Below are 18,135 nucleotides of genomic sequence, written 5' to 3' on the forward strand. Positions count from 1 at the left end.
AGCAGCCTCAGTAAGTCTGAAAGTGTCCTCAACAGTAACCAGCAGCCTCAGTAAGTCTGAAAGTGCCACAAAAGTGTCTTTAACAATGTTGTCAAAAGCAGACAATAACAATTATTATACCTTCTGTTAAAATCTCGTAATCTGATTGGTTGAGAAAGATGTGAACATTTTCAATGTTACTTGCTCGTTTTACAAAGATAAAGAAGACAGCCTGTGTTATTCCAAAAAATAGGACATGCGCCAAACGTATGCATGCACGGTTCGTCCCAGTGCCAGGGTGTTATTCCAAAAAATATGACATGCGCCAAACGGATGCGTGCACAGTTCGTCCCAGTGCCAGTGTGTTATTCCAAAAATTGTTACATGCACCGAATGTATGTGCCCCTGGTTCATCCCAGTGAAAACTTTTTTAAAACGTTTGTCGACCTTTAAAAATGGTGAAGTGGTGAAACACCTAAGCATGACACTCGATATAATAAAATAAAAATCACAATCATGAGAGGGCCATATTGCATATTTTCACCCCAAGTAATCATTGTTGACCGAGGCGAAGCCGAGGTCAACAATGCTTTCCGAGGGGAGAAAATATGCAATATCGCCCTCTCATGAATGTGATATTTATATAATGTTACATAAAGAGTCAAGGTTATAAAAAAAATCAAGCTGAAAAGATAATTTTACTATAATAATTCTATTATCTGACTCTATGAAAAGCAACATCTTCTAAGCTAGTGGTATTATTTTTATTACAGACAAAAGTTTGATGCCATGTTGCAGTCTCTAACCCTGAATGTGACCGATGTACAGATCGTGACCTTGAACAATTTCATGCAGAATTTCCCCATGCCGACGACCTCCACCAGTAGCATAGATGCTATGGATGTTCCTCCTCCTCAACCGGTAACAGTCTAAAGGGAGTTTACTCTGTAATAATTAATCATTGTATGGATGTTCCTCCTCCTCCTCCTCTTCCTCCTCCTCCTCCTCCTCCTCCTCAACCGGTAACAGTCTAAAGGGAGATTACTCTGTAATGATTAGCTGAATTGGTGATGTTATGTCTGTTTGATCAGGAATGATGATGACAGATCCTTTCTTTAGATTTCACACGTGAATTGTTAATGCATATTCATCTTAGTTTGAACACTTGAGAAAATTTAATATTCAGAAAGGTTTAATATACAGTCAAACTTTTATAAATCGACCTTCAAAGATTTAAAGTTCTTGGTATGTTAAACTTACGGCAAAGTCTGTTTTTTCCCCCCTTATATAACACTACTGATATTCGGTTTATGAATCAAACTTTTATGAGTCAAATTTCTTGCTTTTTCGAAATATAATCAAGGTCTGTTTGTTATGAAAACATTGAAAATTACAACTTATAAATCATGGTGAAATAAAACGCCTTTACATGAAATGTAAATATAGGCTAATGTTAAAGACAATAGTATGCAGGTCTCTTGTTTAAGTTACTGGTACATGTCATTATTAACATACTTGTGGGCCTTTAGAACGATAAATTGATGACAATTAAATTTCTTTTTCGTCTCTCGAAATCATTACAACAATAAAGCTGTGATGTTTGAAATAGTTCATCATTTTGAATCAAAGTCCTGATGTTTCCCATTTTTCCTGATGGTCCTTCAAAGTTCAAAATATTGAAGTTTTACTGTATGTTATTTCTGTTGCACATTTCATGGGTTTCAATTTACAAAGAAATACAGTATATAATATAGGGAGGGTACATGAATCTGTTTCTCACTTACCAGTGCTTTGTATAAAGGAAAATCATTTACATAACAGGGAGAAAGTTACAATATTCTGTTTCTCATTTACCAGTGTTGTGTATATAGGAAAATCATGTAGACAACAGGGAGAAAGTTACAAGATTAAATATTCTGTTTATCATTTACCAGTGCTTTGTACATAGGAATATCATGTACATATCAGGGAGAAAGTTACAAGATTCTGTTTCTCATTTACCAGTGCTGTGTATATAGGAACATCATGTACGTATCAGGGAGAAAGTTACAAGAGTTTAATTTGTTGCACACTTTGTAGGACTGGAAACACATTCAGATGGAGATGAATGCAAAACAGTTAAGGAGGATGCGGAGGACTATCCTTAGTCGGCTCACCATAGACCTGGCTGAGCCTATCTCAGAAGAGTCCCTCTCCGAAGTCTCTCACAGTACACTAGACAGCGTCCAGCCAGGACACAGGCAGAGCATAGGTATGTAGAAAAAACACACACATGGCTATCAAAACTCCCTCATTAGAAGGGAGACTCTCTCATTTTGACCAAAATTTACACATCTCCCTTGAAACTCCCTCATCCAAGTCGAAACTCACACAAACTCTAAATCTAGCAAATGAAATGAATGCTTTCAAATTTGACGGAATTATTATGGTATGGGGTCATCCGTCCGTCCGGCGTAAACTTTTGTTTGTTCGGCAATCACCTCCTACAATTTTCGACCGATCTTTTTGAAACTTGGTATACATTATAATCTTGATATGAAGTTGTGTCTCCCTTAACAGAATTATGATTCGACGATTTTTGCAAAAGTTATTGCCCTTTGTTCATTTCAGTATTTGAATTTTTGTCCGGCAATCTCCTCCTACATTTTTCAACGGATCTCTTTGAAACTTGGTATACATTATAATCATGATATGAAGTTGTATCTCCTTTAAAAAGAATTTTAATTCGACGATTTTTGCAAAAGTAATTGCCCTTTGTTCATTTCAATATTTGTTTTTTTGTCTGGAGATTTTCTCCTACATTTTTATGGGATGATGCGGCGTCCGGCGTCTGTTTTTGTCTGTCGTCCATCGTCCGTGTCAATTTTTTTATTTTAAACAACTTCTTCTTAATAACCGCAAGGCCTAGGGAGATGATATTTGGCCAGAAACAAACTGGGATGATACATAAAAAGGGAAAGATAAATTGAGCAGAGCAGTTTCAGTCACATTTCACGCACTTTCTCCCTTATTGGAAATGTGGAATGAGGGATATCTCCCTCATTGGAAATGTGGAATGAGGAAGATCTCCCTCATTGGAAATGTGGAATGAGGAAGATCTCCCTCATTGGAAATGTGGAATGAGGGAGATCTCCCTCATTGGAGGTTTTACAGGTTGACAACCATGTGACAGTGGAAAATTGATCATGAAACTCCCTCATTCAAGTCGAAACTCACACAAACTCTAAATCTTCATCCTGTGGTCAAATGATCTAGTTACTGCAGGGTGTGTGTAATGATCATAACAGGTGTGTTTGAATGAAATTAATGTTTTTTTGAGTTATTTTGATACATAAAAAGGGAAAGATAAATTGAGCAGAGCAGTTTCGGTCACATTTCACGCACTTTCTCCCTCAATGGAAATGTGGAATGAGGGAGATCTCCCTCATTGGAAATGTGGAATGAGGGAGATCTCCCTCATTGGAAATGTGGAATGAGGGGAGATCTCCCTCATTGGAGGTTTCACAGATTGACACCTATGCATACATAGGTACTGTTATAGACAAATGCTTCTGTGCCCCTCCCACTCATCTTGTACAGTATCTCATATGATATAATCTTCGAATATCTTTGTAGAGCCCGATACAGACACATATTACTCGGCCTCCGATGACTCTGAAGACGAAATGGACAAATGGTCAAGGTATGCATTGAGTGATTTTGATTATAATATCAATTTTTTCTTACCTCAACCACATTGTGAATGTTATGATCTATGAAATAAGGGGTTAGTTTACATTCTGATTGGAATTGTTTGTATTTTACGGCCTTAAATATAACAAAAGGTATACTGTTGTTATTTATGTTGGAAGGCAAGTGTTATATTGGTTCACCTCACCTGTGGACTGTTATTGTGACTGTCTGTGTTTAATACCAGTCAACTTGTATTGAGAAACCACCATCAGGAAGTCTACCAAGTGGTCTGTTATTGTAGGCGGTCTCTTACTACAGGTTCAGGTAACATGATAATAACCTCACCTAGCTCTCTGTGTTACCAGTCAACTTGTATTGAGAAACCACCATCAGGAAGTCTAAAAAGTGGTCTGTTATTGTAGGTGGTCTCTCTGGAGTAGGTTTAACTGAAGTATTGATCAGTTCAATTTAAATAAAAAAAATATTGTCGTACCTGGCATCTGGAAAATATCTGTCCACATACTATATATACAATACAGCATTCATCTGATAGATAGTTTCAAACTTCAGACAGTTTATGAAACTTCCCTTGGAGGTCCTAGCAACAGCATGACAACAAAACAACCAAAATATAGAATGATCCATTTTCAAAAATAAGTTTTTGGAATATTACACGTAATTTGTTATTATCATTTATTTTCATTGACTTATTTCATCTTTAACATGAATGCAATAATGGGTCCAAGCATACAGAATGTAGATATCCTGGAATAAATATTTATATTTATTTGACAATGAATTAAAAGACACACATAAAATGTACATTATGTACATTATTGTAACTTTGAGAATTTCATCATGTTTTGGTTAAAGTACATTTTCGACCTTACAGTATACAAATGTGTTCAATATTTTTGTTTAATTGGAAATGTTCATCCTAGGAACAATGAACAGAACAGGTGACATGATGAAATTGTGATGATCGCAGATCGAACCCTTAAAATTGACCAAGCAATGTGAATTAAGCCCGTATGTTACCTACCTACCAACATAAATAACACATTTATCAGCAATTTTGTGGTTCAAGATTGTTGGTATTTGGAAAACCTAAGAAATAAACAGAAAATATAGGGAACCTTCTCATAGACAATTTGGAAATGCTGATGATAATGTGAGTTGCTTCCCTTTAATGGTTATATCATATAGGGAACAGGAGCCATGGAAGAGAAGAGTCAATAACTTTTATAGATATGTCGCAAAAAGATAACTGATATAGCTGTATGAATTTAGATGATCAATTGGACAAGCTCCAAATGAAGAGAGTATGATCTCAGATTACAAACTGAAGATATTTAGTATTGCATGGATCTCCCCGATGTTTTGAGTTGTGATTTTGATTTTAACACTATGACAGGTTTTTGTTGGCGAGGTATGTAAACGGCCGTCTGCTTTAGTAATCAAAGGCTGATAAATCTCCAATTTTCTTGATTTATCTTAGAATTTTTATAATGCTTTAAATGGTATATACATACACAATATGATTTCTTAAATGTTGTTTCAGCCTACTTGGTAATTTTATGGTATTTCTGTTAAAATTCAACATAACAAACTGCTTACATTTTTTTTGTCTTTTTTTTGTTTTATCACGATCAGGAATTTATTAAATAGTATATTTCAACACCAGCATTTTATTGCTTGAACACTTTGATTTGCCTTGTTGAATAATCTCGATTTTCTCGAAAAAATGTTGATATATTTAATTGATCTTTTTATCCAATAAACTATGAAGTAAACATACAGTTTTAGTCTAAACACTTAAGCTTTCTATGGAGATTACTGGATTCCGATTCCTGAAAACTTTTGTTGGTGGCTCAAAACTGTAGGCAAATATTTTTAATGTTTGTTTTGATTTTTGCTTCAGTTTTATTTCAATTGACACATGTTGAAACAGTGTCAACACACCACATCATCTTTAATTTGTTGTAAGATCTCTTTTAATCTAAAAAGTGAATTTGGCTTAAAATCTCAGCAAATTTTTCAAAAAAAAAGACTTTAATCTGTACGTTCATACTTGCATGAACTCTGTTGCACTTATTGGTTCTGTTCATACTTGATTCAATGCATATCAATATTAACACACTACCTGGTATTGTTTTTCTACAGACGCTTGTCGAGACATGTTCCGAGTTTATCTGGCTATTGCCGTGCTTGCTTATTCACTATCAAACATATATGCATGTAATTTCAAGGCGAAAATTATTGAAAGTTCTAGAAGGTTCTGTTCAATGGTAAATGTTCAATGGTAAATGCTATCATGTAGAGTTTATATGATTCGCTTCATGATCAGGAAACAACACCACCTTCATATCTCCCTTCTACTGGGACAGGAGATTATATATTATTCCTAAAAAGAAACCACTTGTGGAGAGAAGACATATTTTTCATGATTTCTTTTATTTTTGTTGTAAAAAGGTGACATTTCTCCAAGGAATATTAATTCTAGAAACATCAAATGTAAAACTTCGGATGGAGGAATGGATTGCCGGGAGATATGATGTTTTATCTCCCTATCATGGGATCTGTTTAAATGAATAAAACACACTTTAAAAAAATAGATAAGTGATACATGTTATGATCAAAATAGCTGTAGTGGTGTGTTTCTGAAATTGAATGCCAAGTGATACCATTTCCTTTGGTAGTGTGGATAGTTTAGTCCAGTATGTACATAATGGAATATTTCAGTTTTTGTAAGTCTAATGTTGGTGTTTACAAAGCTTATGACAATTTTTAGAGCAATATTGATTTGATGTGCAAAATAACTGTACATTTAGGTATCAATTTAACAATCTCATGTTCATTTTGTTTTTTAATTATTTGAAGTTTAAAGATATTTGATGAAGTTTGAATTAGTTAGAATTATTTTTGAGTATGTACTTTTGACCTTCTTTGACCCAAATATCACTGCTGAGAACTCTAATGTGCATAGGTTGCTTTCAACACCAGCATGTTGAAGTCAAAAGCACTGAATGCATGTGATCGAATGTTTACTAATACATCTCTTAATGATTTAACAACACGATTCAAGATAAACCCATGCTCATTAATTAGCCAAAAGCAAACTGGGATGAAGGGCTATCAAGTTTGTTCAAATAAATGACCTTCACCCATATTCAAGGTCACAGGTGTCAAATATGTTAAAAACTTTAAACAGAATGTTGAAATTTGGTCAGTACAATGTAGCATGCTAGGATGAAGGGCTACTAAATTTGTTCCAATGAATGACCTTGATTTGTATTCAATGTCACAGGGGTCAAATATGTTTTTAATCTTTAAAATACTTCTTCTGAATAACCAAAAGGCTGTGGATGTTGATATTTGGCCAAAAGAATGCTAAAATAAAGGTCTACCAAGTTTGTTCAAGTGAATGACCTTAACATTTATTCAAGGTCACAGGGATCAAATATGCTCAAAATCTTTAAAAGACTTCTTCTGATTCACCATAAGGCCCAGGGTGTTGATATATGGTTAGTAGCATGCTTGGATGAAGGGCTAGGAAACTTTTTCATTTGAATGACCTTGACCCACTTTCAAGATCACATTTAGTCAAATATATATAAACATGTAAATGACCTAATCTCAATAAAGAAATTAAGGTCTAGGGTGATGATATTTTGCAAGTTGCATGCTGAGATGAATGTCTATAAATTTTGTTCAACGTAATGACCTTGTTTGACTTTCAAGGTCACAGAGGTCAAATGTTTTTAAATGTTTTAACAGGTTTTTTTAGCTCACCTGGTCCGAAGGACCATAGTGAGCTTATGCCGTGACGCAGCGTCCGTCGTCAACTTTTTTTTTAAAACCTATCTCCTCCTAAACGCCAAAGAGGATTTCAACCAAATTTAGTCTGAAGCATCACTAGAGGAGGGCAATCATTTCTTAAATAAGTGAGGTTGGTTCGATCCCTGAGGCCAGGGGGGCGGGGCCCTGAAGAGGAACTTAGCTAAATTTGCTTTAAAATGCATCTCCTGCTAAACGCCAGAGAGGATTTCAACCAAATTTAGTCTGAAGCATCAGTAGGGAAGGGCAATCATTTCTTAAATAAATGAGGTTGGTTCGACCCCTGAGGCCAGGGGGCAGGGCCCTGAAGGGGATCTTAGCTAATTTGCTTTAAAACACATCTCCTCCTAAACGCCAGAGAGGATTTCAACCAATTTCAGTCTGAAGCATCACTAGGGGAGGGCAATCATTTCTTGAATAAATGAAGTTGGTTCGACCCCAGAGGCCAGGGGCGGGGGAGGGGGCAGGGCCCTGAAGGGGAACCTAGCTAAATTTGCTTTAAAACGCATCTCCTGCTAAACAGCAGAGAAGATTTCAACCAAATTTGCTCTGAAACTTCATTGGGGGAGGGCAATCATTTCCTAAATAAATGAGACTGATTTGACACCTGGGGCTAGGAAGACTGGGCCCCAAACAGGAAAATTATCTAATATTTTGCTTTAAGACGCTAATACCCCCTAATTGCCTGAGTGGATTGTACAAAATTTGGCCATAAACATTATTGAGGAAGAACAAACATTTCTTAATTGAATGAGGTTGATTTGACCCCTGCGGTCATAAGAAATGGTACAGCTAGATTATCATATTCTATGGTGTAGTTTTCATAAATTGTTAAAAATTGGTTTCTGGGTTTATAAAAGCGTATAGTTAAATAGTTAAAGTATTGTCTAATTACGCCCTGTAATATGACATATTACTTATTTCAAAATCTGTTAACATGGCAACTCAATGGAGGCCCCTGATTAGTTGAAAGTTAGATATTGTGGTCCCAGTTGGGTTAGAACATAGATCTTGTCTGGTTTTTAGGAAATTTCCTATAAAGATGTACTAATGCATTCAGTTGTAATGGCTTATATATAAAACCATGTAAGCGATACAGGTCCAATGGACCTCTTGTTTGAATTACTTATAGTCATGAATACTGCTTTTTGCCTGTAGCTTTATTTTAGATCACTTTTAAAAATACATTTTGTGTGAGATTAATACCAGGTGAGCGATGCAGGCCCAATGGACCTCTTGTTTGAATGACTTATAGTCATGAATACTGCTTTTTTGCCTGTAGCTTTATTTTAGATCACTTTTAAGAACACATTTTGTGTGAGATTAATACCAGGTGAGCGATGCAGGCCCAATGGACCTCTTGTTGATAGTAAAATGGAGCTTCTACAAATCATGTCAATAGGTCATCAATATGAGATGTAAGGTGCCCCAAGTATTTATAGTTCACCTGTCAATAGGTCATCAATATGAGATGTAAGGTGCCCCCAGTATTTATAGTTCACCTGTCAATAGGTCATCAATATGAGATGTAAGGTGCCCCCAGTATTTATAGTTCACCTGTCAATAGGTCATCAATATGAGATGTAAGGTGCCCCCAGTATTTATAGTTCACCTGTCAATAGGTCATCAATATGAGATGTAAGGTGCCCCCAGTATTTATAGTTCACCTGTCAATAGGTCATCAATATGAGATGTAAGGTGCCCCCAGTATTTATAGTTCACCTGTCAATAGGTCATCAATATGAGATGTAAGGTGCCCCCAGTATTTATAGTTCACCTGTCAATAGGTCATCAATATGAGATGTAAGGTGCCCCCAGTATTTATAGTTCACCTGTCAATAGGTCATCAATATGAGATGTAAGGTGCCCCCAGTATTTATAGTTCACCTGTCAATAGGTCATCAATATGAGATGTAAGGTGCCCCCAGTATTTATAGTTCACCTGTCAATAGGTCATCAATATGAGATGTAAGGTGCCCCCAGTATTTATAGTTCACCTGTCAATAGGTCATCAATATGAGATGTAAGGTGCCCCCAGTATTTATAGTTCACCTGTCAATAGGTCATCAATATGAGATGTAAGGTGCCCCCAGTATTTATAGTTCACCTGTCAATAGGTCATCAATATGAGATGTAAGGTGCCCCCAGTATTTATAGTTCACCTGTCAATAGGTCATCAATATGAGATGTAAGGTGCCCCCAGTATTTATAGTTCACCTGTCAATAGGTCATCAATATGAGATGTAAGGTGCCCCCAGTATTTAAAGTTCACCTGCACTGACAACCACTATCTGATTAATTACTAAATCTCAAGAAATTATTAGCCGATTTAATGAACTAGACATGCTACTTGCATGGTCATCTTGAAAATAAGTGACACCCCTTTCTAATGGCTATCTGCCTGCCCTCTAACCCCTGAATGTATTACAAAATAACTTGAATTTTGTGATGAGAACGTTCAATAGTACATGTATATAAATCTTTGCTAACATTTCTACTGTTATCATGAAAGCATGTCACAGCTTTGATAATACCTACCCTCATTGTTGTATATCTGTTTTTCACTTTTGAATTTTGTTGTTTAGTAATGTATTTATGCCTCAGATGGTGTTTAAACATTTCAGTTACCGTAAAGTGAAGTCTGTCGATGACTATATTACGGAGAACAACCGCATGCAGATGTTCATGCGGGCTTCCATCGGCGAGATCGTCATACAGGTATCGTTGGAGCAGAACCGACAGCGACGGGAATATCTTATGTTCCGTCTGGATGGATTCACGGCCGACATGGCTTACACGGTGTGGATCAGTAAGAACAAAGTTATTCCGTGTGGAGTTGCTTTCCATGCCAGACTACGAGGGATTGGAATGGCAGACAAACTTCATAGAGGTAATGGAATGGAATATTTTCATTTACAAGGTAACATATAAAAATGATATGTGAATTTGATTATCCTATCCTGCCCTTCTCTTAAACAATTACACATTAATTTCTACCATTTAGCTATGGCTCAATCTGTATTACCGCATTTCATGTGTCGTTAAGTCTTCATCAGATTATAAATGACTCCAGGCTTTTAGATTACAAAATTTTATGTTTTATAGTACTTGCAGAACTGGAGTGAAAGACTTTTGAAAATTTTGTCCATTTACCCCATTTTTTGTCCCCTTGATCCCCATGGTCTTCCAATTATCACAGTTTTGCGTCCACATCTCAAGTTGTTCTTAAAGAATAGGTAAAATGTTCCTGATGAGATTACAGAACAGAAAAGTTAATTATTTTTACTTTATTGTGTGATTGTGAGCATGTTCAGACCTGACACACTTATTGTAACAGTTATAAGGTTATGAAATGAAAATTAGTAATTAAGCTTTAAGGGCCCGCTTGTTAAAAAGGAATATCCTGCCATGAAAAAATCACATTAAAAGCAGATTATTTGTTTTCAGTTTTGATGAGAATATTCACAGACATTTTTTAAGCAAGCATGTACAATGAAACCTCATTACACTGCTGCCATTTGGAGAAAAATGGCATTATATCAAGGTTTTACTATATAGTGACAAATGAGGGGCATTATATCAAGGTTTTACTGTATAGTGACAAATGAGGGGCATTATATCAAGGTTTTACTGTATAGTGACAAATGGGTCATTTTATCAAGGTTTTACTATATAGTGACAAATGAGGGGCATTATATCAAGGTTTTAATGTATAGTGACAAATCAACGCATTATATCAAGGTTATACTGTATAGTGACAGATGAAAGGCATTATATCGAGGTTTTAATGTATAGTGACAAATGGGTCATTTTATCAAGGTTTTACTGTTTAGTGACAAATGAGGAGCATTATATCAAGGTTTTACTGAATAGTGACAAATGGGTCATTTTATCAAGGTTTTACTATATAGTGACAAATGAAAGGCATTATATCGAGGTTTTAATGTATAGTGACAAATGGGTCATTTTATCAAGGTTTTACTTTATAGTGACAAATGAGGGTCATTATATCAAGGTTATACTGTATAGTGACAGATGAAAGGCATTATATCAAGGTTATACTGTATAGTGACAAATGAGGGGCATTATATCAAGGTTTTACTGTTTATTTACCAAACAACTTTAGCTGTAAAATAAGTCATCTGTTTCTTTCCATGATCTACAGGTGCTACTGGTGCGTACCTGGATCTGTTACAGACAGAATCGGAGAATGAACTGATCTCCATCAGTTACAGACAGGTAATGTGGACAGGTTAATTACACCTGGTGATCACAATTGATTACAAAACATTAAACCAGTTGATTTGTTTAATTTCTCTTAATTTTCAACAACAAAAATATTGATGTTTGATGGGGGCTGGTTACAGTGTGTGATATTCGAGATAGGTAACGAACATCACATGTTACATAAAGTCATAAAATACATTAAACTGCTTTCTTTTCCCTAGTGTTGGGAATCGCTTGTAAATTCATACTCGATCATCACTTCCAATCAAGTGACTGATGATCGACTAATGATCGATCAAATTGAACTTAAATTCAGTCATTTAAGGTTATATTCGCTTTCCGAAATCTCCTTTCACTTACGTTAACGGGGAAACTCCGACGTTAGATAATTTTGCTAATAACACACAACATTCATACAAAAAACAATAAGTTTGTTGACAGAATATAATTAAGGTTATAAGTTTGTTGACAGAATATAATTAAGGTTATATTCACTTTCCGAAATCTCCTTTCACTTTCGTTAACGGGGAAACCCAGACATTAGAGAATTTCACTAATAACACACAACATTCATACAAAAAACAATAAGTTTGTTGACAGAACCTTATAATTATTGAAAAATATGTATTTGGAAATGAAATTGATGATGTTTGCAATGTCAACTATGCTGCGACAGCTGCATCTCGTATCCATTCAGAAATGCTGCGATGGATTGATATTCACCTGATGAGCGACACCCAATCACACTTAACATTTTATTTGTAAGATAGCCCACACTTTCGACAAAGCGTTTTATTTATATACAGCTAAGGACAAACAATACCTTCCAAATGTTAAAAACAGTAGCCCCCGGATGATCATAGAGTTTATTCTCCGGAATGTCCTGGTTTGCCATATTGTCACGCACTGTCTGAGCCATGCAGCATTTCTATTGAAACACAAGTTCTGATTGGTTGTCGGGTGGAGCGGCTATCAGTAATTCACTCCCTGCTTTTTGTAGGTAAAACCGGAGTGTCCCGACTTTGGGCCAGTGTTCAAGAACATAGAGCATGGTGCGACCTTAACCTTCAATAACTTGTCAATCATGTTTGACCAGACTGGAGTGTGTTATCTCAAGAAATTTCTGGAGGATCTGCAGACGAGGTAAAATTTTCTTCTGGTTCATTATGAAAGTGGTTTAGATTAATCTTCAGTAAATTGTAAAAAGGTTCAGTTGTCATTCTGTGTCACAGATAATACAGCCAGTCAAAGCTAAATTGAACAAGTAAAAAGGATGTCTTTTAGCAGTCTTTAGACTTCGTGTAAAATGGTGAATCTGTTTAAAAAAATATAGACATCCAGTCCTTCTGGATTCAAGGACTGTGTAGATAATCGTTTTCTTTTGTATTAAAATTTGCAAATTTTATCTGGAACTCAGTTGTAAGGTTCAAATATCTCATTCACTGATTTGCATTTGTTTACAGGTAACAATTGACTTTGTTTCTGCTCATGAACTTGAATTTGGGAATTGCTGCGTTCACAAAATTCACAGAATTACTTTGCTTATAAGCTTTACATATATATATACAATGAAACAAGCATCACCCAGAGCCTCGGATAAACCGGTTACACATGGGTGCCATGTGTGATGAGATCTTCTAGCTTGGCATCAAAAGTAAAAAAAAATCAAAAAAAATCACAAGGCCTGAAACAAGCCAGAAATTATTTTAAAATGTCTTTTTTCAGGTATATGGTTTGTTCATGTTTTGGTTTAAGATATGAAATATATATATATTTTTTTATGACTTGTTGACAATGAACAGTGATAATATGCTAAAAGTAACTGTTTGTCTGCTATTTCTGACAGAATGTACCCAAAGAAGGATACACTTGAGGACAATCCCTTCGCGATGCGGTCTTCCAGGACTGACTCTTCCATAATGAGGCTCCGAAGTAAACGCGGGAGTCGGAGTAGTCGAGCCAGCGTTACTGATAAGATCAAATCGATCGTCCATGAAAGTATGCTAGTCCATTTGTAAACAGAATATTACTGGCTGCCACCTGTCTTAATTTTATTACATTTCTACCCATGATTTATTGAATAAAAAAAATGTTTCAAAATCACTGAAATGTAAAACTGTGCTTCAATATGTTTTGAAATGTAGCCATTTGATTCTGAACGTGATGGCTAGTAGCACGCAAATTATCCCATGTGGCATTTAGAACAACGAAAATCACCAAGAAATGTTTTCATCTATGTTCTAAAACAAATTATTAACCAGCATTTAGGATATTTTATTTTCTTTGCATATCTTGCTTTTTAGAGAGTTAAAACACTTTGAAACTCCCCAATAATGTTGAAGAAAAAATATTTAATGTTTTCACAGTGATAACTTCCGAGCTTTATCGTCAAGAGGTTTGGTGGAGATATTTTTGTGAAAGGGACAATTATGATAACCGTATTATTGCGTGTATAACTCTTTTTCTATAGTAAATGGATAAGTAAGTCATTTAAACGTTGAACACATTGGAACTCTTCTTCTTTGGATTTAATACTCAGAAAGCTGGGACTCTCAACTTAATAATTTCAGAGATGTCCTGACTGTCTACCATTCGATGTAGATATAATTAAAAATCAAGATATAAAGAATTCATCTTTTCACTCCTTGTATTTCTATTTCAGCTAGTGGTCCATCTACTCTCATCAAGATTCACATGGTTACTTGTGTACACGACATCAGCCTTCACCTGCGGAATGTGGAGACGAAATTTTCCGAACTCCATATCAAAGGTAGGCATTGTTGTGATGAAATCGCTGTATTTCAGTTTCTTAAGGCAAAAAGAAATTTTCTGAACTCCATATTACAGGCAAAATTACATGGAGTGGAAACTCCATATTACAGGCAAATTACATGGAGTGGAAACTCCATATTGAAGGTACCAGTGTTAAGGTGGAGATGAAATTCTCCGACCTCCATGTCTGCCTGTCCAGTGTAGGTTTATGATTCGTCGACTTCCATGTCTGCCTGTCCAGTGTAGGTTTATGATTCTCCGACCTCCATGTCTGCCTGTCCAGTGTAGGTTTAAGGATTCTCCGTCCTCCATGTCTGCCTGTCCAGTGTAGTTTTATGATTCTCCGACCTCCATGTCTGCCTGTCCAGTGTAGGTTTAGGATTCGTCGACCTCCATGTCTGCCTGTCCAGTGTAGGTTTATGATTCTCCGACCTCCATGTCTGCCTGTCCAGTGTAGTTTTATGATTCTCCGACCTACATGTCTGCCTGTCCAGTGTAGGTTTAGGATTCTCCAACCTCCATGTCTTCCTGTCCAGTGTAGGTTTATGATACGTCGACCTACATGTCTGCCTGTCCAGTGTAGGTTTATGATTCTCCAACCTCCATGTCTGCCTGACCGGTGTAGGTTTATGATTTTCCGACCTACATGTCTGCCTGTCCAGTGTAGGTTTATGATTCTCTGACCTCCATGTCTGCCTGTCCAGTGTAGGTTTATGATTCTTTAACCTCCATGTCTGCCTGACCAGTGTAGGTTTATGATTCTCTGACCTACATGTCTGCCTGTCTAGTGTAGGTTTATGATTTTTAAACCTCAATGTCTGCCCGTCCATTGTAGATTGTTTAACACTATTTTAGAAACAAGTGAATCAATTCATTAGTATCTCAAGGTATTTCAGTTTTTCTTCAAATCAACAATGCCAATGTGTTGTGTATTTGTACATGCCTGCAGCCTGTGCAGTAATAGTTTGATGACTATTTTCTATAATCTGCTCTTCTTTCTCAAGGTTTGGAGAGTCAGTTCATTGCGCAAGCTAAGAAGATGACATTCAACTGTCGCTTGCAGAAATTCTTCATAAAAGATCTTACTCCAGATACTCTCTATCCTAACGTAAGTTGCTAACAATTTTTGTTATCTTATCATTTTGTATGAAGGTACAGTTTAATAAAAGTATACAATATATCATAAGTACTCTTAAAACGAGGTCACTTAATAGTAACTATTATTATTATTGTAATATTTTATGTAATATTAATGTATTAAATGTATAATTATGTAATTAAATTTTAATTTCTGGAAATAGAAAACAAAATTGAATTCATATTTTACATATTGATGATATAGATCATAAACATATTTTCAGATCCTGGAGATTGGTACAGATGAAAGCCCATTCTTTGATCTGAAGGTATCCATTGTTTTGAAATTTTAGATTGAATTATTTAAACTGATATCTGCAGGGATATAATCTTTATTTCAATCTGTGAGATTTTTTTAGTTTAAGGATATTTCAATACGATATGTATTCTGCTGTAAGCCCAGGGGACCAACACATAATTACTGACTCAAAGTAAGGGGATGGGCTTATTACAGGACAAAGAAATAGCCTTTGTTATCTGTTCTACCAAGCTGCAATAGATATGGGTGGGCTTATTACCAGACATGGGCTTATTACCAGGCATATATGTTCTACTTTTATGGTTGGGCTTATTACCAGACATGGGCTTATTACCAGGCATATATGTTCTACTTATATGGTTGGGCTTATTACCAGACATAAATGTCAACTGTCAAAATGGTTGAACTTTGATACATCTTTATTCACTAGGTGGAACAGTTTAAATCTGATGGCATGACGAGACGGTTGTCGCGGCGAAGTACTGAACCTCTGGATTACTATGCCCGGTTACACATTGGCCAGCTCCAGGTGGCATTCATTAATAAGTTCTTCTGGGAAGTCACGGTAAGGAGACTTCATTCAAGGGAAGTAACTGATATTTAAATAATTTTGTTTCTGGTTGGCAAGCATATATATGGATTATAAGTTCATATAACACAACCAGTATGTTTAGATTGACGTTTCAATTAAATGTTTTGACATTTAGGAATAGTACAATATATACTTTGTCACCATGATCAGACAAATGACCTTATGTACACTTACATAATTGGGTGTTAACAAGTTACAATATGAATATTGAAATAAAAAGTTTGTGGTAATAGATATGGGAGAGTATATTGGCCCCCTCATCTCCATTCAAAACTGACTGATATTTTCTTTTTGTTACCTTTTAGTTAATAATATTGCTGAAATATTTGATATCATTGAAAATCCCTTATATTTTACAGTGGAATTCAGGTAGAAGAGTAAATTACAGATACAAGTATGTCACAAATAGGTTTTGAAATATTTCCTTTTCTCTTCCAGAGGTTTTTTGAGCCATTGAAGAGCCCAGAGTTATCAGATGCAGCTTATAAGACCAAAGAGTCTATGTCTAAACAGGTAAAAGGTTGTCAAAAGCTGTAATGATTGTCTGTTGTTCAATTTTCATGAGAATGTGTTTTTAATGTTTAATTCTTTACAGTCTATTAATTAACAAATTTGAATGGCTGCTGTAGTAGTAATGATATATTTCTACATAATATGAATCTGGGTTAGAGAGATCACCTTTTTTGTAAAAAAAAAAACACACCACTAGATACTGTGATTACCAGCACATTTTTATAGCTGAGACAATTAAACAGAGACTGAGGTGGATTCCAACAACAGGAGAAATGTTTCCTGTAACATGACACTTACACATGCTTTTCTGACTTACAAAGAGCTGTTTGGGACCCTCATAATGTTAACTCAAATTTCTAATACTGCCAGATATTCTCTAACCTTTTCAGTTGAAAAAGATGTACAAATTGTTGACCAGATATTAAAAAGTCAATATCTCGGCATGACCAGAAATGGGACTTTCATAGATTGATAACTATGTCACCTGTTTTGTAAGGCTTTATACTAGCCAAGGCTATCACCGGTTAATATGAACATTCTAGACAAAAAACACTTGGTTGCACTACCATCACATATCCCAGAAGTCCTTGTAAACATGGCATACTGTATTTAACTCACTGATATGACCTTGACCTTCAGATGGTGGAGATAACCCCTGTAACATTGCGGATCGCCCTTGTTGTCAAGGCACACATCCCCACAGTGGTCGTACCACAGCACTCGCAGTCACGTGACCTCTTCTTCGTCAAATTCGGAAACCTGGAAGTATGGAATCAGTTTGAGAGGAAGGAGGTAAAGGATACAGGAATATCACAGGAATGGAACCACTTTAGTGCCAAACTCACCTCCATGCAGATAAGCAAGTAGGTCACACTTACTACAATAATTCTTAATACCTGATGTTTCATGTTCAGAATACGTAAGATGCTTCATAGGACTAGATGGTACATTATTTGTGATTTTGTAGGATAAGATGTTACATTATTTGTGATCTCTTAAGAAAATGTGTTATGATATTTGTGATTTTGTAGGAAAAGATGACAGAATATTTGTGATTTTGTAGGGAAAGATGACAGAGTATTTGTGATTTTGTAGGAAAAGATGACAGATTATATTTGTGATTTTGTAGGAAAAGATGACAGATTAT

The 18,135-nt window shown here is 35.7% G+C and overlaps 1 protein-coding gene across 1 annotated transcript in view; it reads left to right on the top strand.

Annotated features, from left to right (window-relative positions):
• LOC110453134 (vacuolar protein sorting-associated protein 13A-like) overlaps positions 1 to 18,135 on the top strand; it is a gene marked incomplete at its 3' end in the record, with an annotated part of 105,976 nt that overhangs the window by 86,705 nt on the left and 1,136 nt on the right. Inside the window, exons 22-35 of the mRNA XM_021501984.1 lie at positions 753 to 900; positions 2,059 to 2,230; positions 3,595 to 3,661; positions 5,066 to 5,080; positions 10,113 to 10,378; positions 11,654 to 11,727; positions 12,716 to 12,858; positions 13,562 to 13,713; positions 14,378 to 14,485; positions 15,492 to 15,595; positions 15,849 to 15,893; positions 16,314 to 16,448; positions 16,914 to 16,988; positions 17,628 to 17,851. Of these exons, the coding sequence (XP_021357659.1) occupies positions 753 to 900; positions 2,059 to 2,230; positions 3,595 to 3,661; positions 5,066 to 5,080; positions 10,113 to 10,378; positions 11,654 to 11,727; positions 12,716 to 12,858; positions 13,562 to 13,713; positions 14,378 to 14,485; positions 15,492 to 15,595; positions 15,849 to 15,893; positions 16,314 to 16,448; positions 16,914 to 16,988; positions 17,628 to 17,851 (1,728 nt within the window). The remainder of the gene's footprint in view (positions 1 to 752; positions 901 to 2,058; positions 2,231 to 3,594; positions 3,662 to 5,065; positions 5,081 to 10,112; positions 10,379 to 11,653; positions 11,728 to 12,715; positions 12,859 to 13,561; positions 13,714 to 14,377; positions 14,486 to 15,491; positions 15,596 to 15,848; positions 15,894 to 16,313; positions 16,449 to 16,913; positions 16,989 to 17,627; positions 17,852 to 18,135) is intronic.

Source organism: Mizuhopecten yessoensis, unplaced genomic scaffold (genome assembly GCF_002113885.1).
Source record: "Mizuhopecten yessoensis strain PY_sf001 unplaced genomic scaffold, ASM211388v2 scaffold827, whole genome shotgun sequence".
NCBI classification, from domain to species: domain Eukaryota; kingdom Metazoa; phylum Mollusca; class Bivalvia; order Pectinida; family Pectinidae; genus Mizuhopecten; species Mizuhopecten yessoensis.